This window comes from Chanos chanos, chromosome 9, assembly GCF_902362185.1.
Source record: "Chanos chanos chromosome 9, fChaCha1.1, whole genome shotgun sequence".
Lineage (NCBI taxonomy): Eukaryota > Metazoa > Chordata > Actinopteri > Gonorynchiformes > Chanidae > Chanos > Chanos chanos.
The window spans coordinates 3729712-3755279 of NC_044503.1; the positions used below are offsets into that span (position 1 = coordinate 3729712).

The window sequence follows — 25568 nt, forward strand, 5'->3', positions numbered from 1 at the left end:
TTTGCTTGTTTGGCTGCACAGTGAGTCGCGTTGTGACTAAAACAAACTTTCTCTTCTTTGAAATACGCTTATGTGACTCTTAGAAGATTTCGTCTCCTTCTTTGATAAATTTTCAAAGTAACTTATTAATTTAATGTATCCATTGATGCCGGACGCAAGCGTATGCTCTTTCTTTCCTCCTGGACGCTACTGCGTGTAAGAATCCAGTTTTATCCCACTTGGAGAAATCCTGCTCCGTGTAACTCAATTTCTTTTCTTTTTTTTTTTTTCTTGAGAGCCCCAACTTCGCTCCGCACACACACACACACACACACCCGCACGCACGCATACACAGACACAGATAGTGCTCTCTCTCTCTCTCTCTCTTTGGCGTGTCTATTCATCCGCCTAAGAGCCGTTCGCTCATATTTCAGGATTACATATTATAAGCGTCCAGCCCGCGACTTCGTAATATCACACGATACATGTAAGTGTTTATTAATTCAGATGCAGTGCGGCGGATTGCCTTGAGCCTGTCGCTTGGTTCGTCTCAGGCTTGGCCTGCTTAGTCCCTTTGAAGTTTCAAAGCTTTTGTCTCAATCAGCGGTGTGTCAGAAGAAACACGTAGTCTAATTTGTGTTCGCTCTTGACTGGGGCAAATCCCAAACCCTGCTGAGAAGGCTAAGATATGGCAAACTAAACCATTCTCCTGAAAGCAACCAAATACTGTGCTCTTACATGCCACAGAACACATATAAGCTATATAAGGCATTGCTAATTTTTTGTATTTATTTCAATAAAAATTGTTATTAGACAGTCATCAAGCTATCAGATGCATTAAACTAATCGCGTTTATAACAAATTTTAATCTTTGTTTTGTTTATTTATTTATTTGCATTCAAGAGACTTAAAGAAAGTGCTCCGTGAAGGAAGGGATGATCCAGCTAAAGCACAGTCCTCCGGCCTCTGAAGAGGTACGAAAGCATGTGGACATCACCAATAATATAACTTTGGCTCCCTCTAGCGGTGAAAGTGCAGGACCAGCCGTCCATCCCTTGTCTAAACGGTGGTTGCACTTCTAAGGACAGAACGTTTACATCAATTTTTATAATTTACAAATGTATAAATTTGATAATTTATTTACATATTTCTATAATGTATAAATTGTATTTTTTACACATGTATAATCCCTGAAATAGCAAAATGACAGTAGGCTAAATATAATTTAAAATATTATAAATATTTTTATATATAACATTACTATTAAAGGTAGATACCTTGAATAGTATACATTGAATAGATATATTGCACATGTCAAAAGCTAACATAGTCCCTGAAATATATGAGAATGTCCTGTTTCACACTCCATATGTGAATGACATTCACTGCCATTAAGCAAGTACCAACCAATCATGTCTTATAATCCAAACTGTGTCTGCGACACTCTTAAAAACCAATCTCTACCGAATATGCACTGATTGTCATTAGGATACATTTACTGTGGCTTTAATCATCGACACCGTCCACAGAAACTGACCGCCCCGTAAACAAACCCTTTTTGATAAGAAAAAAACAGTTCATGAAGGTTCGGAAATCTTTCATTAAGAACAAGTTTTATTCATTCACAAATAAAAACAAACAAATATTACAGAATAAGAAGCAAATCCCTGAACAGGTAAGTCAAACACGGATTTCACCTCAAGCGCAATGTCTGTGCAACAAAGTGCAGCATTTCCCCATTCTCCTTCGAGAACACGTTTTGAGATCCACCGACCTGTACGCCTATAACCAGCGTACTGCAGGGCCGTTCTCTAAACACAGCCATGAATGATGCTGGAGACAGAGAGATCCTTCTGCTTACTGTCCAGTAGTTTGTGCGTCTGCCTACACTGAAAGTCCCCAGAGGGGGTCTCGGCGAAGCCCGTTTTGGAGAAGGCGACCCAGTCCCCGTTGACCTGCACCCCGTGTGCTTGGCACAGCTGGGTAGTGAGGGGCTCGTCCAGAGAGAGGACGAGGGAGAGTCTGTCTAAAGGAAAACGGCAGTTGCGGCTGCTGTGTCCGTGACTATAGAGCAGGAGCAGTTCCGTCCTGCAGGCCAGTAGGTGGCGATGGAGAGCACAGCCCTGCAGGAAGGTCAACTGGCGAGCGAGTCGGAGAACACGGACGGGGTTCCGCTCCAGATAAGCCCGGCTGATGGCGAGCGCCAGGCGGACTGATGGGGAGGAACGGACCCGCTCCGGCAGCTCCAGAACATGCTGCATGGCAAAGGATGAACCTGGATGACCACACACACACACACACACACACACACAAACACGCACATGCATGAACAAACACACACCACCATGTATACACACAAACACACACACACACACACACACACACACACAGACACACACACAAACACGCACATGCACGAACAAACACACACATGCACGAACACACACACACATGCACGAACACACATCCATGTATACATACAGATGCACATCCACGTATACACACAAACAAACACAAACACACACACACACACATGCATGAACACACACACACACACACACACATCCATGTATACATACACATGCACATCCACATCCACGTATACACACAAACAAACAAACACACACACACACACACAAAGGAGTAAGATAGGCATCACAAATTACATATTCAGCACAAGTTTGATTCAGCAGAACACAGGACATTTCACACTATTTGTTCCAATTAGTTGTGAATCTATTTTAATTTTCTGCTACCGTTTCCAAATTCATCTCTTAAATTGCAGGTCATTTACTTAAGTGAGATGGAAAGCAATGAGATTCTCTAAAAAAAAAAAACCTGTTCATGACTAAAGTAGAGGAAAGAAAAATTCACTTCCTCTGTGTCATCTCAAAATGCTTGTGAGGCTGGAATGAAAAACTTCACTAGAAAACAAACATATTGCAAACACAAAAGGATTTGTACAAATGTTCAAATGCTACGCAAACAGAAGTGGACAAACGCAGTCTGAAGCCAACCCAGACCACAGTGGGACCTGCTAAACCTCTGTTATCACCTCTTTAATTAGTGGCCAACTTTCTTTTTCTCTTTTTTCTTTTTCAAAACTGGGAACAGTTGTGCGTGCATTCCTCAGCCTATCAGGTACAAGACTGGTGAGTTGATATGAAACTCTGTAGGCTCTCTGGAGACTGGTTTAATAGGTCCCTACACTGAAGTGTCTTGGTGGAGACTCACCCAGGTTATAGAGTAGATTGAGGGCATAAAACTCCTCTTGATTTGGGTGTTGGCCGTGGCTGTAACACTCCAGCAGCCAGCTGAGGCTCTCCTGTAGGTGTGTGTCGTTGATATGGGGATCGTAGTGTCTCAGCGGCGCCCCACACAGGCGGTAGGAGGCGTAGACGTGGAAACGCACCGTGCGCTCCAGCACGGCGACGCAGTCCGGCCCCGACACTCGCTGTATGATCATGTCCTGCCGCACGCTGCGCAGCCGGTCGAACACGAAACCGTAGACCTGGAAAACACGCAGGGACACGGAGACCTGGTTCAGAGATGCGACTGGATGGAGTGAGAGTGATTCTGGGCGATTTTGGCTGCTATGCGACAGTTTGGATCTGTGTCCTGATTAAAGCACAAGTGCACTGTGCTCGTGTGAAAACCGTCCCGGTTCACAGTTTGCATTTTTTTCCTGAAAACAACAACAGTACCTGTCTGAAGAGCCGCAGTTTCACAAACCCACAGTAGTTTCACAAACCCCTCAGCAGTTTCACAAACCCACAGCAGTTTCACAAACCCCTCAGCAGTTTCACACTAGCAGTTTCAGGCCAGTGGCATTCAGCACATGACTCTTTTCTCGGTTTATCTTAGCGACTGTTAGGTTAATCAACATTTCAATCGTTTTACGTGGGTTTCCTGATAAATTCCTGATACAAAACTGAAATAAAACAACAGTAGTGTCATAATCACTTTTGAATCGGTTATGGTTGGGATTAGGGTTAGGGGTTAGGGGTTAGCTCTGCAGTCAGACCCTTCTCGAAAACAAACAACGACAAAATAATTGTACTACAGTTAAAACACAGTGAGGGGCCGTCAACGTTTTAGGAAAGTATTGTTTTTTGTTGTTGTTGTTTTCCTAAAAAAGGGGGTTTTGATGAACCATCGCTGAACCCCATGAATGAACACAGTTGTGGTATCAAGGGTTTATGTAAGCGTGTTGTGATACAGCTCTTAAAAAAGAAGACCATCTTCATAAACATCAATCTACAGAATGACCATAAGAGTACGATCTAGGGTTGGTTTTGCCTTTCTCAGTCACCAAAAATGCCATCATATGGACCTAGAAGAGATCAGTATTCTTACTCTAAGATGCTTGTTACGTATGCACCCAGGGATATTTTCCATTGTTTTGTTTGATGGTCCTTGGCAACATTTCGGCCATGAAATATCGTAGCATTAACACGCGCGGCTACCATCATATGAGAGCCGCGCGGAAACCGTTCCTCACCTCTGTCCACTGCTGAAGAGAGGGCGAAGCGGCGATGTCATCGATCAAAAAGTTCACAGTCTTCAAGAGAACCGCAGGAGGCCGGAGGTCACTGGGTCGTGTGGAGTCTTTCCCTGCTGCGGGCCGGGAGTACTCCTTGACTGTGCGAGAGACGTCAGCTTTGGGCAGTCGGTCCCTTTCCGTACCAGCTAACATCTCAAAACAGTGAAGTCGATTTTGGGCCTCCCGCTCCTTGAGCTCACGGGCAGGGCACATTGTCGTGCAAGTACCCCGGGGAACTGAGTCCGGGGCTGTTCCCGAACCAGAGTCCGAACCCCGTTCGGACCTGTTTCTCTCTCCCTCGCGCCGCTGCTTCTGCCATCCTCCCCTTCCTCTTCGGGACGCGTGAGGTCTCCTGGTTACGGAAAAAAATGGACATTTATTCATGGCTGTGTTCAATTTAATGTACAAACTCTCACATGATAAGTTAAATCAATTGCAGCAGTACGTAAACAAATGCACTGCAAATATCCGTTTTGACACGGCCAAATAAATCGTTGCTAAAAGACTTCAAAGTATCAGGGAAGGGAGGACATGGTCACAGGTGGTATAACTACTACTAATCTTACACTAAATAAATTGTCTATGTGCAAAGTGTAAATAAGGAAAATGCAGTGAGCAATTGCCAGACCTCGTTCTCAGTTTATTTTGGGGTCTGTTTTAGTTCTGACTCCATGAAAAAATTATCTTGACGATGGTCTGAACGCATAGGGTATTTATGACTACCCACTGTAACAGACTACTTTGGAGTTATGTTTACGTCATAGATTTGATATCAAGACCTATATAAGTCACAGGAATTTAACCTACTAACGAGCACGTTTCGAAATTGAGTTGATAGTGCATTAAGATTTATTTTTGATCTAGCAACACACTGACGTGTTCCACAGCCTCCCTAAAGATTAAACACCGAGGATTTCTATGTTTTGCCTCCCCTCGGCATAAAACCTGAAACTCTGAGTTCACTTTTCTTTTCATTTTTGAGGCACAACCCTTTCACAACGAGACCCAACGAAGTATTTCAGACCGTTAAAAAGAGAACCTCGACATAGTAACGGGGCCGATTCAAGAGCCAGTTAGCTCGGAGCTATGCTCATCATTTTCAGCTGAGTAAAGAGTAGACATCTTAATTAACTCCATAATGCTGACAACAGATAAAACACGGTCGTTTACTAGTCAGACAACTCAACTAAATCTTCGGTAAATTCGTCTGAAGCGAGCTCATCAATATTATGTGGTACACCTTAGCCCAACTGCAAAAGCCTCGCACGAGGTCAAGAAGCTTAGAATGCTAGCCAGTGAAACACGCAATAATTACGCACATTGTGTTCAAACGTAGCTGAACAGCTGTGTCATGATATATCTTACTAATTGCGAAAAATTCTGAAGCAAATACAGAAAACTACAACAATAAAACTCACACACGGTTTGGAGGATTCCTGTTCATTGGTCGAACTGACGTGAAACGTCACTTGCCCGATTGACGCTGCCGATAGGTTGTTTATTGTTATGAAGTTACGTCACATCCGCCCACTACAAAATTGATGTTTGTGTGTTTTTTCCCCCTTAAATTATACATGTTTTTTTACTTAAACAGTTAAATAACATGAAAAGTATGCGTAACAAAATATAATGCTACAATGGCAGATGTCCTAGTCACAAACTATTAAACATAGAAGGCAAGACACACAAGTTGGTCATTATTAATCTAAAACAAACTTTATTATTATTCAATATCACAGTCCTACATATTTTAAACATTTCAACAAGTTTTTTTTTTTTTTTTTTAAATAAGATGAAGTGCTGGAAATAACTGACACGATTATGCGCAATATAGATTTTGAGCTGCAGTGAATCCAAGCTTGTCTTCCTCTATGGACTGCTGGATGTGAACTGTTTCCCGGCCAACTAAAGAAGACAGCTCCAACACGTCTGAAAAGCCCCTGAAGAGAAACAAACAGATCATGCGGTCAACAAAGCTGTGAAGAAACAGAAAGATACATATCTACATAAAAAAAATAAACTATAAATGCAGCAGCAGCAGAGAGAGGCTGTGGCCAACATAATAGATATACTTTATTGATCCTGAAGGAAATTTAAAACCACATAATGATCAATAAACAAACACAGTAGGGGAGGTTTACCTGTGCAGTTGTTGACTGAGGTCCTCTGCCGTGTTCTTCATGTCTTTCAGACACTCTGAGGTCACCTCAGTGTCCGCAGGGATATCTCTTGTGTACTGCTGCAGGATTTGCTCACTCTCTTTCAAGGAAACGACGGCTCCATCTGCAAGGCAACAAATGCAAAAAACATTAATGTTCTGTTACATTAACTAATAACGTATCCCTTGTCCACAGGGGGACTTAAACAATTTGTTTCTGAGTCCTTAAAAAAAGGTTAATGAGGATGGTGGTGTTTTCTCCTATGAGATGTTTCTACTGACCCAGGAACTGTCCTCTGTCCTCCTCGATGTGGATGTTTTTCACTGGCAGCTCGTGGCGGGTGGTGTCTATGGCTGTGGCAAAGGACCTGTACTCTTGAGCGAACTGTTCAGCAGCCGCAGCAAGAGGAGTCAGCGATGTGATCTGTGGATTTAAAGAGTTAAATACATTATTAAAAAAACATAACAAAAACACATTAACAAAATCGTCAGGACTCAGTCTTACGTAGCAAACATGTGACAAAGGCAGATAAGGAGACAGAGGTAACCTGTAAATCCAGTAAGCTGTTCAGTTGCTTGCGTTTTTCCAGTACGTGGTACTGGCGTTTCTTTTCATTCACTCTGGCCCGCATTTGCTCCACCTCTTCAGCCTTGGTCAGTAGGTCCGTTTCAGCTTCCTCTTTCAGTAGTTTTAAACTGTGCTCCAACTGAAGGGGAAAAAAAAAAAAAAAACACACACAAGATACTGAAACAAACTTTAAAAGACAAAATATGATCGCGATATTAGATTGGAAACAAAATGAGTCTGACTTTGTAAAAAAAGATAAAAAAAACAAAACAAAGGCCTGCACGTCTCACTGGTTACACTATGGAATTCTTTTGATGGTTTTTAATACCTTATATCTTAGTAAACAGTTGATGACAATAGCTTTACCTTTGCTGTGATGTATGTCAGCAGGAAAGTTTGCATCTCTAAGATTTTCTTCTCTGTTTCAGGCTCCACCGGTGGCGGTGGCTGCTGCTGCTGCTGCAGCACTGATGGATCTGCAATCAATCAATCAATCAATCAATCAATCAATCAATCAATAAATAAATGAATAAGTTTATGCTTTGCAATTATGTTACATTTTCTGAATACGATTCTGTTGCGTCATTGTCGCGTGAGCCACTGACCTTTAATGACGGAGACATCAAAGTCTGGGTGAATAGAGTGGCCATCCAGCACGGTGGACTGGAAAACGTTTCCTGCAGACTTTGAAGAATCCAGTATGCTGGTGATCATTGCTGAAAAGAACATGTATGTCCAGTATGACAATGCGATAAACTCCAAAGTGAAGCCAGACCCAGAACGTGCCAAATTAAAAGACTCTCAGGCTCTAAAAAGTGATTATTCTTACCCTAGCAACGTAGCATTTTAACAGTTTTATAAAATATACACACACACTGGAACGCGTTTGCACATGTAGAGTGCAACCATCATATAAATTAATCAAGACAACAAAACACATACATAACAAAACATGTGCGACACAAAGATAGAGCACGTGAGCGGTGAATGAGATAGCTGTGGTCCTTACGCGTCTGGGTGAGATCCGACATCACGGCCACGGAGCGCCTGGGAGGGGTGCCCGCTCTGGGTTTCTGGGCACTACGCACTCTGGGCGACGCGGGCCGGGGTGGCAAAAAGGTCGACTCGTTGAGAACGGAGTTCTACGGAAGAGCATGAGAGCGATCGATCAATAAGGGAGAGAAACGAACTTGGAAGGGAATTTAAAAGGACAGGAAATATGTCGGAAATAATAAACATCAAATGAACTCATCGTATCTGCCAAGCAGCACAAACATTTTTTCCACTGTTGCTTTAGAAGTTGTAAAAAATGAAACATAAAACGAAAAGACAATGTGAGTTACAAAGAACAGAGTGAAGCGTCTACATAACAACGCAAAAAAGCCTTTGAGCAAATGGTTACCTTTGTCATTGTTTTTCTCTCTGTCTGCAAATAACGAGACTTCACAATTGTTCCAGCCGCTGTAGTTAAGAATACACACACACACACACACACACACACAGAGAGAGAGTTAATTTTGACCACCGTTGCCCTTAAATCTCAATACTTTAATGCAGACACAGATTAGCTGCTATTACTGGATATTTTGGGGCTTACATTTTGCTTTAACTCTCGTTCCACTGTCATTCCCGCTGTTTTCATTTCTTGAGCTGAAAGGGAGTAAGAAAAAAAATTGCTATATTTAGATTTTGCAAAACATGAGATAACCGACTGGTTGGGGTGTTTGTGTTCTTGTAGCCAACTTAAGATAGCAACGTACTAGTTTAAGCGTTCAAACTTTCTGTGAAACAACAAGTGCCAACGGAATATGGATAAAGTGCAACAGCTAAAATGCATCCGGAATTGTAAATTAAACACGTAATCAAAACAGATGTAACACACTTCAAATATTCATATTTAGAATAATTTCAACTCTTTGACTGTCCACTGAGACGACATATTTTGCAACCTCTGTAACGTTCACTGTAACGCGCCACCAGCTAAACATTTCCACACAGCTCAAATTCCAACGAAGTTTACGTCCACGCAATACAACAATTCTGTAACATCATCTTACTTTTGCGAATCTTCTGAGGCAGATTTCTGTCCTTTCAAAAGTGTTGAAGGTTTTCTCGACGCCATTCTGTTTCAAAGAATAGCGCCTGTACAACAAAAAATAGTGTTCGATTAGAAAATACGTGTTGACCTGGTCTATGGTAACAAACCTGATTCAAGTGCCTCTTTATTTGTAATAAAAATTCATAGTGTTTTTAAAAATAAACTTAATGAGAAAATGAAATGCATGCACTTATTTAGTCTTTTGTGTAAGTAGTACATAGACATTTAGTACTGCTTCTTGTGTCGCGTTTTCACGATCGGACACATTTTGCAGCGGACATAAACAGGAAGTCACAGCAAACTCTCACTGCTACTACTTTCGTCTGAATGTGTGTTTTCTAATCACATTAACTGTATGTTCTCCCCGTCATGGTCATGGTAAGTTAATCAGATAATTATAACTAATTTAGTTTCACACTTTAATACCCTTAACTAATCACCGACTGACCGGCCCTCGTGTTACTGAGCAATATGCAATGGGCCAGATAACGTGTTGTATTACTGTGTAATTACCAGACTGTAATTTCACGAATTGGGTATGTTTCAGTGGCGGCTGGTGAGCTGGAAACACAGGAAGCCTAAACCTTACCTTTAAATCTGTCAATCTATAAATCTCCACATGTTTCCGTTAATCCGCCTCGATTAACAATAAAACTAACGATTAGGATAATCAACACGTGTACACAGAGTAAATGATTATCAGTGTCATTTTGTGATAGAGTTACTGTTTTTTTGCAAACTAGTTGAGGCCTGAGTGCTGAAGCTAAAATGTTAAATACATCAGTTTTCCAATACGTATTCAGATAATTGCCATGCTTCTTAAACAATTTCACGCTGTAGCTTTCGCTACAGCACACAAGCTTCAGACAATGCACGGTGTTTTGCGAGCATTTAAACGCCAGAATCTTGCAGATCACACGAGCGTATTTAATTAATTGTCAATCAAGGCAGATTAACGGGAAGAGGTGGAAATTAATGACAGGTTTTGCCTTCCTCTGGTTCCAGCTCACCAACCGCCACTGGTATGCTTACTTTTTTTCTTCATTTCTTTATTTTCCGATGCACAGCATAGATCTCGTGCGATAGAGTTTTTGGTGATGTTACCAAATTACACCTTTGAACGTTCGCATAGTTTTGTTTCCTAACACAATTTAAACTCTATGTAGCTAGATTATTGAATTTACACTGGCTTTTGTCGTAGCCATATCAACACTGCTGTTTCCTTTAAAGGCTCCCTCAGATTTTAAAACTCTGGTAAAGAGATTCTACGTTCTTCAAGCCGAACGCGTGGAAGCATACAAGCTGTTTGAAGAGTAAGTTCTACCGTCGTCTTTCGAATAACTTTCTGAGAAACAGTCTCAAGTCAGTCATATTGAATTGTATACTACGCTTTATGCGCAGGGGGCATGAAGCATATTTGAGGACTGGTCCCCACTACGACTTTCAGCACTACCGACAGCTGGTGCATGAGATAACGCAGGCCTTCTGCGGCATCTCCAAAGAAGTGCTGGAGATTAAAGAGCGGCTGCACCAAGATTTTGACCGCCCTGATCTCTCGGAGCATATCGAGAAGCTGCAAACCAAAGAGAAACAAAAACTGGAACTGGTGAGCGCCATCTCGATCTCCTCTCGTGGCATTATGATATTAACGGCATTCTGTCGCTGCATTTGACGTGAGCAGGAAATATAACGGTGTTTACTGTAGTCTGTGGCTGCAGTCTGTGCATGCGTCAAACCGTTTTTATTACAGAATACACATTATGGGCAGTTTGTGACAAATGACGTAGTTTGCTTTAAATTATTTTTTGATTCTCCTAGGGGAATTACACTGCAAAATAAACCAATGTTTTGTTTGCCTTTAGAACTAGTATTCAACTCGTGTATTCTGCACCTTTTTAGAAACCAAAAAGGCCCTGTTCTCTGCTAGTACACCTTTACTGCAGAACAAAGTATTTAAGTTTTTAAATCACATGTTTAGTTGTGACATAATCGACATGTAAGTCAGTCATCTTCTGAATGTAATCTCGGGGCTGAAATTAGTTGCTCTTTGTTTTCGTACTGTACTGCTGAATTTGCACATACAGTTTCACATGCAGCCACAAGGGGTCAGTTCAACATCAGTATCCTTCAAAAAAACAATCTGCGTGAATAATCCGTTTTTTAAATAACCCTGTGAAGTAAACTATGAGAACTGTGGCCCAGTCTAGCTCTTTGTGGTGACAAACTGTTGTATCTTTTGTGAAGATGGACCAAACACAGCCCTGAGTGGTTTTTAAGGGAAGAAAGGCTGACGTGTGAGCAGTTGTTTGACCTGTGTGAAATGTCTCGTTAACAGACAGCGCAGCTGCAGCTGGCCAAACAGAAAGCCCAGGATCACCCAGATGACCAGGACTGCCAGAGCAAGGTTCAGGAGATTAAACATGCGTAAGAGCAACTTAAGACTCTCCCCACGGTCTTCTCAATCTCACTGAATGATTAGTCAGTTATTATTGTTATTATTATTATTGTTGTTATTATTATTGTTTATTACCAGGTTTTTTGGGGTTTTTTTGGAATGGCTTGTGAAATTTGTTTTATGTTCTGAAGAGGCTGTGAACAGGTTAAATGTAATAATGAGCATGGTCCATATGCTTTTTTTTTTCATCTTGAGAAAATGTAATGTTGAGTGAGCCTGGTCCTTTTTATCAGCCATGTCTTTATGCATTATCGGTGACTTTCTGTGTCCCCAGTGGAAGATAACGAGCTTGTTGATACAAGTCTGGCATTTTACTTCAAAAATAATTTCAACTAACAGATCTTTTTTCTGTTGCCCCCCCCCCCCCCATTCTCTTTAATTCACTCTTACACACTCTCTTGCTCCCTTTCTCTCTCCTTTGCGCTCTCTCTCATTCTCTGTAATGCTCTCACATTCTCTCTCCCTCTCTTTCTCTCTCTCACACACACACACACTCACACTCTCTCTCTCTTTCACACACACTCTCTCTCTCTCACACACACACATACTCACACTCTCTCTCTTTCACACACACACACACATACACACACACTCTCTCTCTTTCACACACACACACACTCACTCTCTCTCTCTCTCTCTCTCTCTCTCTCACACACACACACACTCACACTCTCTCTCTCTCTCTCTCTCCCTCCCTGCAGCATCATTAAGAATAGGGAGGCTCTGAGTGAAATACTGGAGGACTTTAAGTATGACATGGAGGAGTCAGAGTGAAGTTTACTCCCCAGGGACTCGAGCTCTGAGAGAGATGGATGGACCACTCAGCTCTGCCTTTCCCCCTTTTTCAAAAAAAAAAAAACTGCCTAAGTTATTGATTTTTTTTCTTTCTTGCTTTTTTTCTCTGGCTCTCTGCATTTGTGTACTGTGTACACGACAGTGGATGTCTCACACCCCTATCTCACACTTTCTGCTCAGAAACCGTTTTTCATCGGAGCGCGAATTTGGAGGACTGCTTCTAGGCTTTGCATACAGAAAACATCTTTTGGCATCTTTATATTCACCAAAAGTACATTTTTTGTGTGTGTGTGTGTGTTTTCTGTCAGAGTATAAATTGATGGAAATAATTTCAAAATACGTTTCTGCATTCCCTAGACAGAAATACAAGAGTGGATATTTATTTGTTTGATAAACAAATATTTGCATGGTATAAAATTTGTCATTACAAATTTTATCATAAATTTGTACCTCCGTGAAATAAATTTCAAAAAGATTTCTTAAATATGCAGATACAGCTTTGTGCAAAAATAATTTCCAAAACAAAAAACAAAAAAAAGTGTGTGTGTGTAGTTTTTCAGGGTTGCAGTTGAGTCCTGTTTAAAAAGCTCTCTGAGTTGTCGAGTATTCTGGTGCTGTGGTGTGCTTCTTTGCCGTGACAGGCCGAATTCCTGCTGCGTCGACATTCCCTGCTCCGGCTTAAATGCAAAACCCCCGACACCGATCTTGTCTTTCCTGCCGATGGCGTTAGAGTGTAATGAGGTCGGATTATGCCAGCCTAATTCCGATCACACTCCAGGCGTCTTTTCCCGATCCGCTCTTCTCTACTGTTCCTTTCTGTCATCAGATGGGCTCGGAAAATTAGGAATGTTTATAGGATTTCTGCGATTCTCTCATGACTTTCTTTTGAACGCCGTTTCAACAGTTTGAATTTGCATTGGACAGGAATGCTGATGTGTGAATGTGCCTGATGACAGTCTTTGGCTTAGAGTCTGTTCTGGTTTGGGATGGGGGGGGGTTGTATGCAGGATGGTGTCTAGGGGTGTGTATGTGTGTCGGGGGGGGGGGGCAGCCCTCCATGACTCTAAACACCAGGCAAGCTGTCTGCCACCCCAAAACACACGAGAACATTGCCAGTCTTGGGCAAAGAGGTCAGTCACAAAGAGGAAATGGGTCCGCTGTAGCCAGCAGTTATGAATCGTGTGGCGGGTGCCTGCTTTGTATAGCAGAGAACTCCCACTGGTGTGAATTTTTACGGGGCCATCTGAGGAATCTCGTCACAAATCTCTATTATAAATAATTCCATTTATTCTGAAACCCACTGAGAGTTCACACTTCAGCCATCTTCTGAATTTGTCAGGGGTTGCCGTGGAGATAAACAACTAAACTGTCGGCAGAGATTACCCAAACCTTGCGTTACCTAACTGTCAGAATAGTCGGCCGCAGCTAGCCCTGAGTGTTCCGTTAGGGTTCTGGAATGTTCTGCTGGACTGTGTTATGAGACAGCAACATTATCTGAGAGCTGTTTAAATGAATCGCAGAGGCTTGGCTGGTTTAGTGTTTCAGACAGATGATGCAAACGTTATTTTCAACACTTTTCGTGTCTGGGTGTGTGTGTGTGTGTGTGTGTGTGTGTGTCTGCGTGCATGTGTGAAGCCTTCTGTTGTGTTCTGTTTCTTGAAGGAAATACTGACAACTGCAGAAGTGACAACCCTTCAGCGGAGATGTTCAGGTTTTTTTTTTTTTTTTTTTTCCCTTTTCTGGTTGAGATCCGATCCGTTTGAAGCTTCCCAAAATCCCAGATTCAAAGCGATGCATGTGACGCGTTTGCCGTTGATCAGCTCGTTCGGAATTTCGAGTCGAGAACGTTTTTCCCTTTCCCAGCGCGTTAATCCAAAAAGCTAAGTCTTCGAAACTAAGATCCCCTTTGGCGAATGAACTCAGTGCTTTTGATTCTGTAGTTTGGCAGGGAACACATGCAGTCTTACTGCAACAATATGGCTTAGAGCAGACCCCCCCCCCCCCCCCCTTTCCCTTTGCCGAAGTTTCGAGTTCCTTATGGATCCGGCAAAGAGCAGAGCCTTCGTTGTTTGAAGCCCTCGTACAACCCCGCGCGCTGGAGAGTGATAAAAAATCTGCGGTCGCATTTTTTTTTTTTTTTCCCCCTCCCAAAAGCATTTGACTCATGTTTGCTGCGTGCTGTGATTTACCGCTCCGTAGTACCTGAAAGGGAGACGGGAAGAAAAAGAAAAAGATGACATTTATGAGAGGTTGTGACAGTGGAACACACTGGACTGTAATTGGTACCAGCAATTGGACAGGCATAACATGAGAAGTTGTTTTTTTTTGTTTTTTTTTTTTTTGCTATTGTGTTTTGCTTTTTTTAAAGGGCAGCGTAACTAATCAAGTGGCCCAAGTCATCTACAATCTCCTGCATCGGTAGCATAGCAACCGCTGAATCGGTTCAGAATGCGTGCAGAGGATGTGGGTTAGAAGACGAGTTCTGCACACACACACACACACACACACACACACACACACACACACACACACACACACACACACACACAAGGCCTGTTCCTGTCTGCCATTTGGACTGTATTTCAGCAGAAACAGAGTAAACCCCCCCCCCCCCCCCCCCCCCCCCCCCAAAAAAAAAAAATTTATAGAGAGAACAAAACCCCAAAAGGAATTCATTAGTATGGCTGTTAATTACGTTTACATGTTTCTTTTGCTTTGTTGTGGTAATAGACTGAAGATCTCAAGTCCCCGCTTACTAAAAAAATGCAATAAAAAGGAATTGCATGGCTCAAATAATAAACAGAAATAAACTCTTTACCCCTTAGAATCCCGGCCAATAAACTAAAAGCGCTTTCGTACCTGATTGTAGCGATGGCCTTGTTTACGTGTGTTGACGACAGTCTTTAATTTGTCTGCCTTAAGGCCAGAATCATTTTTGGATGAAGCTTTAAATTGGGCATAAGCGATTAGGTTAAAGATTAGGTTAAAAACTGGACCAAAAAAATGGAACATGCCTGCAAGATGTCTACTGAGCGTGGGGGTATTGAATCTGCACCAGACGCTCTGCGAGAAATTCCGAGTGATTTAGCGACGGGCCATAAACCCGCAGACGGAGAGGGAAAGACAGGAGCGAGAAGTGTGAAAGTCTCCTTACCGACCTGGCTGTGCTTTCTTGTGAGCTTTTTGCAACCACACGCGCCACTGGTCGTAAAGCTTGATGCTGACGTCTGCGCAGCCGTAAGCGTGTTTGCGCATCCACCCGAAAAACTGCTTCAGCTCCTTGCGCAACGTGGAGTTCTGCTCCCCGGGTTTAGAGTCGCACAAATGCTCTAGAGGGAGAAACACGAGAAGAGGAGGGTTGTTTGACGTACTGTCGTAGGCTCCGACGGCCACAAAAAAAACACACAAAGTCATGAGGGACGTCAGGGTAGGTGATCTAAGCGAACACGGCATGCAGCTCCGTGGACGACACGCCGTAAATTTCAAGGTGACAACATAAGTCAAAGAACAGTGTAAACTTTTAACTTGAAATACAAAGGTGAGATGTGATGGCCGTATTTTTCCATTCACTCTGGTATTTATTTCTTTTCTTTTCTTTTTTTTTTTTTTAAAGTGCTGTACGTTGTCTATATGGGATATTATTTCTGTATCGGACAGAAAACACTTTCACAATTACACAGTTTTTACGCGTACAGAATACATTTTCACTTTGACCTCGTCCAATCATTTCAAGTCAAATTAATAGTGTTTACAGTTTAAGGTCAGATTTGACAGAGCACGTATTCAGGGTGCCTCCAGAACTCTTAACAGTATGTAACATACAGATAAATCAGAGGAGAGGGTTTTGCTAAATGCCTTCAGAGCACCAGCAGTTAGGACAAACAGAGCATAGTCTTACTGTTACTGAGATTCAAAGTCAACAAAGGATCCAGTGCTTTGGCAGTAACCAAGAGCTTAATTCACCAAAACACAGCAAACGTTGGAAATACTTTCTGCCAAGGGTCAGCGTCATCAGATTTGTCGAAAGGTATGTTCAACTAAAAACAGTGAGTTCTTGGACACGCTAATTGCAGGCAAAGAGAGTTCTCTTGAACTAGAATATTTTTGCTCAGAAGCGAAGTCGCTTTTGACGACTCGGCCAACGTTAATTCTCTGCAACGGTGACGTTCAATCTAGTAGTACAATCAAAAGCATATGATCTGTGATGTTGAGGGGCAGAGGAGGGCTCACTTTGACTTGTCATAACCAATACTGCATGGTAAACAACAGAGCACGATAACAACTTCCCTTCAGAGGAGAGTCAAATTCACGTCACTCACATAACCTACGATCTGCCTTCATGGTCTGTTTCCACTTAGTTTTAGTGTCTCCAATGCCTGAATCCAAATGAACTTGGCAGACTGCGTTTAAGTTTATCAATCCATGAAAAGTAGTTAGACACAAAAAAAACAACAACAACAACAACAAACAAATAAAAAATATTTTGCTGACGTGCCCCCGTAGCCGGTTGACATTTCGGAGGAGCTCTCTGAGAACACTAATGGAAGATTCATATCACGTTTCTTTGATGTTTCGTTTAGTTTTTCATTTTCCTATTCCTCTTTTTTTTCCCTGGGGTTCACGTACAGTTTGAAACTAATTAGCTTTCTCTGTAGTGACTTAGCTCAGGCTGAAGGGAGCTCTTTTAATAAACTTCTTGCACTAAAAGTTCATTATCGCAGGAAACATAAAGCTGATGAAATCAAGATGATTCGTCCTCTAGCTCCACTTACGATAACCTGTTCTGATTGGTTACACATGCTAATAAAATGTTGGGCGGAGTCAGAATACTTAAAGGAAATTCCTAGTAAATGCAAATGTCCTTTAATTCAAAGGTACAAGTATGTTATCCAGTCTCCACATACTGGAAATGAAAGCTTCAAAGTTTTGGTAAATAAAAAAAAAAAAATGAAACTAAAAACAGAATGTACCAAGGTTTCGGTCCATGCCTGTCATTAGAGCGTCGTTAAGTAAATCCCAAACGACTGTTCTGTTTTGTTTTTTTTTTTTTGTTTTTTTTTTTTCGCTCACCGCTGTTGGGCGTGGAGGCAGCAGTGGGATGGCTCCACTCGCTCCAGATGCCGGGTTTTTTAGTGCCGTATATTCCCACGGGGTTACACCTGACCTGGACGAAATATACCGTCCCAGGTCTCAGGCCCGCCAGCTGGCAGGACGTCTGGTTCCCCACGTCAGCCACCACCTAAATGGGGATTGAACAGACTTGGTATAACGTGGTTGGGAAAAATTCTGCCTTTCTGCATTGCGAACCATCGGAATCGATTTAACCAGAAACGTGTACAGTTTTATATGTGGTATGTAGGCTGTCTTTTTTTAAGCAAAAAAAAAAACAAACAAACCCAAAAACATTTTTATGATGTGTGCAGCACAAAAAGTTCACGTTGGGAACGATGAGGTTTATCTCGACCTGATCTCTAAGCTCTGTGCCTAATGCTCAGTGGCCGTTAGAGCCAAAAACATCTATGCAAGTTTCTGACGCAAAAAAAAAAGAGAAAGGATTTTGTTTTTGGGGTCTCGAGAGCACACAGACAGACACACGCGAAGCTCTTTAAAGCGTTTGGTAACACGAGAAAATCTCGTTTCATTTTCTTTGCATAAAGCAAAGTAATCTGTCCAAACACTGAAGCAAACACAACGTCGGTTGATGAAACCCCCCAAGCCTCACGGTCGTGTTGTACTATACCGTCCAGTCTCTACTGCCTTCCAGTCTGTAACGGATCTGGTATTTGGCCCTGAAGAGGTAGTCTTTGAGGGCGGGGGGACTCCCCCACCGCACCGTCAGGAGGTCATCCAAATCCCCCACACGGCTTACCTGGACGTTAGGGGGGGGGTCTGTGGTCACTGAGGGGACAAAAAAAAAAAAGAAAAAATCACACAAACATAGATTGTCAGTACAACTGCAGCACGTGGTGACAGACAGTGTTGAGCAGAAACACCAGGAAATAAACTGTCAATCATATAAACCTCGTTTTTGTGTTTGTATGATCACACCCACAAATGGGAGGGATCATCATGAGATACCTGAAAAAGCAGAACTGTCTGTCCAGCACGTGTAGCCACCCAGGTGATTACAGATCTCAAAATAAACTGTGAAACGAAATCTCTACGTCTACAGGAACTTTTGGAAAAACAACAAATGTAACATTTTGTCAAGTGTGGGGATTCCAAGTAACTGAGGTGCACTGACAGTTGAAAGTTCAAAAGTTCAAAGTTTATTTAGAATGTTGATCAACACTGTCACAAAGCTTTATTCGTTTTTGTGCCATCTCAATGTGACATCATAGCAATACCTCATATGAGTTTCAGATCAGTGCATCTGTCCCCGAGTCAAAATGCTTGACTGGGAGAACGGGGGCGTCTGCCGGACTTGACCATACGGTGCATTACATCAGCACGGCGAGAGAACATCTAAAGTTGTGGGATCTACTTCTCGTGTGCTCTCTCTTAGCTTTTATGGTTTAATTTTTCATCGACTGTGGAGGTTATCTCTCCCCGCTGGTGTACTCTGACCAGAATACTGTGAGACTGAAAGGCCCTCCAAAACAGACCTCCTCTTCATAAAACTATTATGATCTGGAATGTGTGTCTGTGTCTGCGTGTGTGTGTGTGTGGCCGTAGAGATCGTGCTGTTAATCTGAGATTAGAATCTGTCTCTGTTTATTACTACAAAGAAACAGAGGAACTTCAGAGTGTTCCCCTCACCTCACCTCATCTCTCCCTCTCTCTCTCTCCCTCTCTCTCTCTCCCTCTCTCTCTCTCTCCCTTTCGCTCTCTCTCTCCCTCTCGCTCGCTCTCTCACTCTCTCTGCTTGACTCTTTAACTTTGTCTTTCTCTCTTAATTAGACTAGTCGTAGAACATGGGATAATTAGGTCAGTACATGTCGGAGATACACTCTCCCGGTCTGGTGATTAATGCATGAAATATGTTTTTGCCTGTGTTCCATTAAAAAAAAAAAAAGAAAGAAAGGCCTCGCTCCTTGTAAAGAAATGATCTTAGCTAACAAGTACCTCGGTGCCTGAGATACCTCAGATTTGATCTCGTATCAGGTGATAAATTTCTATCCTGTTTTCATTGTTGCTTGTGTAATACCTTCATAATTCTGATACCTCCAGTAGCCCTGATCAGGAGCGCCTAAGGGAAAATGCCAGTCATAGAAAAATTCCAGGGGTTATAGTTCCCATTAAATTTTGATTAGATGAGAAAACAAGACTGGAGATGTGTCACACCACAGACGTCTCGCACGTCACTGACTTCTCTCTCTCTCTCTCTCTCTCTCTCCCTCTCTCTCTCTCTCTCTCTCTCTCCCTCTCTCTCTCTCTCCCTCTCTCCCTCTCTCTCTCTCTCTCTCTCTCTCTCTCTCTCTCTCTCTCTCCCTCTCTCTCTCTCTCTCTCTCTCTCCTTTTCGTTGTCTCTCTTTTCTTCTTCTTTATTTATCTTTCTGTTTGACTCGAGAGTATGAATTTTGGCAGAAACATTGATAAAAAAAAAAAAGAAAAAAAAGATGAGGCAGCTTGGCCAAATTAAATGTGATACGTAATATAAAAGTCGCATTGAATCGTAACTGACTTCAGTCAGTAGCATATGCATATGTTTGCTCTTGCTCTCTCAAATATACATATATATATATATAAAATATATATATATACATACATACATACATACATATTTACATACATATAAATTTTTCTATTCACACACGTATTTGCATCGATTAAATGTGAAACCAGATTTACTTTCCATCAGGATCGATAGAAGGCTCGTAAAAATTCCCCTTTCGCTGGAAAGTGTGTGTACCATATGCGAGACACTTACGTGTGTGTGTGTGTGTGTTTGCAGAGGGAAAGATGAGCCTCGCTATGATGTTTATACAGAAAAAAAAAACCTTTCAACATTTTAAAGATGTCCTGGCTCCACATTCAAAGGGCATTTTAATGGTACGCTTATGCCAGTAGAAACGAGGGCAGGAAACAAGGGCTCAATCCCAAATTACCCCCTCAGCCCTTTCCCATAGGACGCCCCCCCCCCCCCGCCTCCCTCCGCCCCCCCTCTCTCCCTCCGACCCCCCCCCCCCCTCCCTCTGGCAGATCAGAAAGGACTGGACCAAGTTTTAGTGTTACTGTAAAACACTGTGTTACCCCTCCTTTGCTGTCTGGTTAGTGAGACATAGTCGTTTATTTTAACTATATCCAAAGAAAGGGGCCAGGGGGGAGGGGGGGTTCTTGGTGGGGGAGATTTTTTAGGATCAGGTCTGTCTTCTTACCCACGTCTAGGATATCCAACGTTATGACATCAGAGATGGCAGAGCCAAGCTGATTGGTGGCTTCCACCCAGATCTCGTACGGCGTAAAAATGGCCAAATCCCGTGGGATGTAGCATGAGTAGCCTGGCCCTGCACTGTAATCTTCACATACTTTCTCTCTCCCATACCACCTGGGGAAAAAAAAATCAACAACAACAGCAACAACAACAACAACAACCACAACACGAGAGAAAACATTCCGGTCACGGCATCTTCCACGACAAAAAAATGAAAAACAACCCCCCCCCCCCCCACCCCCCCAAAAAAACGCTCTGCACGCTCACGTTATAAGCATCAGTTCCACAAAAATAGTTTTAACCAGGTGTGAGGATAACCGGGCAGGTGATTAGCAGCGTGGGGTTAGGAATATAATGAGCGTGTTTGGCTGTTCACCTGCGAGGTGCAGAGGAGGAGGAGGAGGAGGAGGTGCAGAGGAGGAGGAGGATCTGTAGCTCTCACCTCAGTTTGTACTTGAGAGCGTATCTGGTGTTAATGAAGGTCTCTCCCTGCCCTCCGGGGCTCCAGCTGCACCGCAAGTCTTTGGTGTTTCGGGACCAGCAGGAGAGATTCACTGGTTTCTCAGGAGGCACTAATAAACAGGAAGAAAACCAAGAGAGATGAGACCCAATCCCTCAAACTGGTTTATATCCATGTAATGAGTGTGAAAAACAAACAAACAAACTAACCAAAAAAAAGGGAGCACTTCCTTCTTTGCTGAATACTACATACACTCTATACATACAGAATAAAATCAGTAGAGTTCAGTTAGAAACAACATCAGTAACCTTCGTGGTAGTATCACCAGCAATGTAAGAGGAATGTCATTTTTAGTTGCTGATTTACAAGAATGTTATGCAAATAAGCGTGTGTATGTCATGATTGTAACAATACTTTTGTGAGGTTTATATAAAACGATTCGCAACCCCTAAGATACACCCTTCAAAGTAAAATGTTACTGGGTGTTTTTTCCCAGTGAGATTCGCCAAGATAACGATGATAACATAAGATGTGTTTACATCCAAAACTCAGTGACGGAGCCTTTGTTTCCATAGAATGTGGTTTCATTCTGGGACCACAGGACGATTCCAGAAAACATGTCCGAAAAAGCACAAACTCGGATCTGCCCCTTTCAGAAACCTCAGAAGAAACCGTCCCAGCCCAAAACTCTTATCTCTACACGCTAAACATTCACCGATTGTGACTAATCTCACATTTTATAAGCAAAATTTGACAATTTACCACAGTAAAGCAACAAAATGTCACAAGTCATGTACCTCACATCAGGTGTAATGAAGTATTACTGAGAAGTTTGTAAAACATTTGAAACACATTTTTACAACAAGACGCAATCTAGAAACACAGCAAAAGGCTTTGTGGGAAGCCCCCCCCCCCCCCCCCCCCCCCCCAAAAAAAAACCCACTTACTGCCAACATAAAGACAGGATCCCGCCAACACTCCGCCGTTGCCGCGGTGACAAACCAGGTTGTCTCCCGATCGCTGCCGGGAGCCGTTGAGCCCGTGCAGGCTGAGAGTCAGTGTGGTGGGGCCCAGGATGGTGTACATGGTGCTGGGTAAACGTCTGCCGTTCAGGGTCCAGTACAGAGAGCTGGCCGACAGGCCGAGATGAGCGCTGACGGTACAGGAGGCTGTCAGATTGGAGCCGATGGGAAGTGTCGGGTCTTGGGGAGAGATCACAGCCAAGTCTGGGGGGTGGGGTGGGGGTTGGGGGTTGAGGGGAAGATGGGGGAGGGGTAGAGGGGGGGTTGGGAGAGAGGGGGGGGGGGGGGGGGGGGGTCTGTGCTTATGATCCCAAAAAAATGTGACTGTGGAAGCGGATTTATGATTCCAATGCATTAACAGTTGGAAGATCGCTTTGTAAAAGGTCACCCAGAGTTGTTTTCCTTGTCCCTGAACGCTTTTCCATACTACCAATTTTCCCTCATCATTGTCAAGAGTCAGATTAATGCTTATGAGGGTCCAAGTTTTCTTTCTTTTTTTCTTCTTCTTTTTTTTTTTTTTTAAGTGTCTGACGACAGGGGGAATACACTATAGCAATGGGGGGGGGGGGGCGCTGCCCCTCCGCCACTGCTGCTCCTTAGGGGAGATTCAAGGGTTAATATCAATCAGGTGAACTCTGGAGTGGGGGGGGGGGGGGGGGGGCGAGGGGACAGACAAGCTTTTTAACATGTGCTGCCTGTCTGGGACTGAGGGAAGACACAGTCACAAGCTCAGCACATCCACTGTGTAACTAATCAAGAAGCAAGAAACTTAAAAAAAAAAAAAAAAAAAAAAAAAAAAAAAGCCGATGTAAATCTATTACAGTGAAACTACGAAATTAGTGTGAAGAATTTAGAAAACAGGTTTCATTTAAGAAGAACCATTCATTTCACGAGTCGAAATTTGTCGCAAGCCACTGTCAAGCGATTCGCTGCTGAAAAAGTTGTATAAAAACAAAATTTGAAGCAAACACACTCACAAATTAGATTAATAATCCTAAAACGTCGGCCATATCATCTTGCTGAAGTAGACAAAATATTGGCTTTTTATAGGCAATTATGTAAAAAAAACAAAAATGACAGGCACTTCATTGTTAAGCAACTCCCAACTGAGTTGACCTATGCTGCTGTGGAAATTTCTATATTACAAACAATTTATTGTCTCTCTGGATCTGTTAGAATACTGAGGTACATAGTTAAAGGGGAAAAATTGCCTTGGGATATGTTGTAATTGTGCAATAAATGTTTAATTGCAAATATGTTTTATTGGAGTGTAATTATATCTTAGTTCACGATTAAAGAACTTTATAACTGCAATTATCTTTTATGCTTTAACTTTATGCTGAAGTACTTCCATCTGTGTTACCTTGTTTTTAATTTAATGAGAGGTTATGGAGACTATCACAAGTTAAGGCTTTCTGATTAATGTAGCTGTTCATATTCCAAGTATTACTGATGATACTATAGTTACATATATATATATATATATATATATATATATACACACACACACAGATATGTAACTATCGTTACAGATATACACATATATGTAACTATCGAAAACACAGGGGCCAGGTGCACAGTATACTAGTGCTCTTACTTTACCAGTTCGTAATGACTTTCACCAAAGATTATTGATTTTTGTTTTGTTGAGGTCTTTGATCGAAGCGCTCCCCACACATTTATATGTCAAATAGTTTAGCCCTCTTTGAATGATGCTCGGAACTTGTACTTACGCGTAGATGAGGAGAATACTTGTGGAATCAGAAGTATGAGCGAAAAAATGAAGAAGAGCCGTGAACTGCTTTCTCCTTCGTTCCAAATCCAAGCGCTGTTTTCTTCACGATGGTCCGAATAAGCGTACAAGTGAGAAGAGTTCATGTCTGCGGTTCATAAACAGCTTCATACATAAAAACTGTCTCCGGTCGGCAAACTTCATACACGCACCATCCACGGTAGCAGAAATAAGTTAAAGTTACTGCCGAGATATATCTCCCAGCTATGTAGTGTCGGAACGGGTATCCTGAATGCACGCATCACGAGGCGAAATATCCAAATTCATATGTTCAAGGCTCCTCCCAAGTCTTCCCTCACGGTCTCTACTCATTAGTGCTTCTTCAGTTGGTGGAACCTTCCCTTCATTCCGGGGATTTTTGTTTGTGTTATTTTAGGTGTAGGGGTTGGAGAACTATCTGTACAAAAAAAAAAATCTTGACTTTCACGGGACAATAGTATTTAGAGCGGGAAAATGAATGGACTGACCGCAACGCGTCACAACAGCTGTTTCAGAACCACATATTCGGTCCAAATCCCCAAATCTCGAACCGCTAGTTGGAAAAAGACGCGAGTGTATCATCAAGGACCATCCAGGGATGGTTCAAGAGTGAATGGAAAATACCAATATTTCTTTTTGCTTTGAAGTCTGTTTACAAATGACTTCAGATGGAAAATTTAGCTGCAGAATTTTGTCAGTGCCTGGATAATATTGCTGCCGTGCACAGTTGGTCCATTTAAATAAAAAATATTGAAAATTATAAGGACATGTTTCAGGAGTTATTTGTATTGAACGTTTACATCGATTTTGCATCTAATAAGTATGAACGGCATGACTCAATATGTAACTGAGTGCTGTGCGTAATATTTCATAATGCGGTCGCCTGACTCCGCGACTAAGTTTTATAGGGTGCGTCGGATCTTTGGGTTCTTTTTGCATGACTTCATTCTGACTGAATTCTGCTGACACTGCGGCTCCTAACAGCCACACCTATACGTTATCATTGTCAAAAGGGGAAAAAAGACACGTGGGTTTGTGTGTGTGTGTGTGTGTTTTAGATATATTTTTCACTCTGCAAATATAGTTTCAGACTCACTTTCTCACACCTATTAATCACAACTGACACCCTGAAGCGACCAGCGTTTACTGCATTGCCTAAAGACAAAGGGAAAAGAGTCGCGGCGTGTGCGTGATGATGTTCAGAGTGACGACACAGCGCACCGAGAGCACAAGATTACCAAGGCAGATAGACATCGAATTCAAGCAACGTCAGGTCGAGAGGCAGTGAGCCCCGCTCAAAGCACCAGTGCTCGCCGACACCGTGTTTTCTGAATCCGGCGAAGAG

At 42.5% G+C, this 25568-nt stretch overlaps 4 protein-coding genes across 4 annotated transcripts; 1 reads left to right on the plus strand and 3 right to left on the minus strand.

The window, feature by feature from the left end:
- Positions 1-1689: 1689 nt before the first annotated feature.
- sac3d1 (SAC3 domain containing 1) lies at positions 1690-5966 on the minus strand. Its single transcript, XM_030784271.1, has 4 exons — positions 5941-5966; positions 4481-4874; positions 3214-3490; positions 1690-2254 (listed from the first exon to the last, which is right to left on the minus strand). Exons 1-4 carry the CDS (start codon positions 5964-5966, stop codon positions 1791-1793), a joined length of 1161 nt encoding a protein of 386 aa, XP_030640131.1. The 3' UTR covers positions 1690-1790.
- A 375-nt stretch (positions 5967-6341) lies between these two features.
- Positions 6342-9370, minus strand: haus8 (HAUS augmin like complex subunit 8). Its single transcript, XM_030784272.1, has 10 exons — positions 9306-9370; positions 8846-8898; positions 8651-8709; positions 8258-8390; positions 7854-7964; positions 7615-7715; positions 7229-7387; positions 6963-7104; positions 6664-6805; positions 6342-6462 (listed from the first exon to the last, which is right to left on the minus strand). The coding sequence occupies exons 1-10, from the start codon at positions 9368-9370 to the stop codon at positions 6342-6344; spliced, it is 1086 nt and encodes a 361-aa protein (XP_030640132.1).
- A 272-nt stretch (positions 9371-9642) lies between these two features.
- On the plus strand, positions 9643-12896 carry rex1bd (required for excision 1-B domain containing). The gene is made up of 5 exons (XM_030784976.1): positions 9643-9724; positions 10577-10659; positions 10748-10952; positions 11682-11770; positions 12503-12896. Exons 1-5 carry the CDS (start codon positions 9716-9718, stop codon positions 12573-12575), a joined length of 459 nt encoding a protein of 152 aa, XP_030640836.1. The 5' UTR covers positions 9643-9715; the 3' UTR covers positions 12576-12896.
- A 1862-nt stretch (positions 12897-14758) lies between these two features.
- crlf1b (cytokine receptor-like factor 1b) lies at positions 14759-24330 on the minus strand. The gene is made up of 8 exons (XM_030784273.1): positions 24186-24330; positions 22378-22656; positions 21413-21542; positions 20915-21084; positions 18337-18494; positions 17667-17835; positions 15751-15925; positions 14759-14798 (listed from the first exon to the last, which is right to left on the minus strand). The coding sequence occupies exons 1-8, from the start codon at positions 24328-24330 to the stop codon at positions 14759-14761; spliced, it is 1266 nt and encodes a 421-aa protein (XP_030640133.1).
- Positions 24331-25568: the final 1238 nt, after the last annotated feature.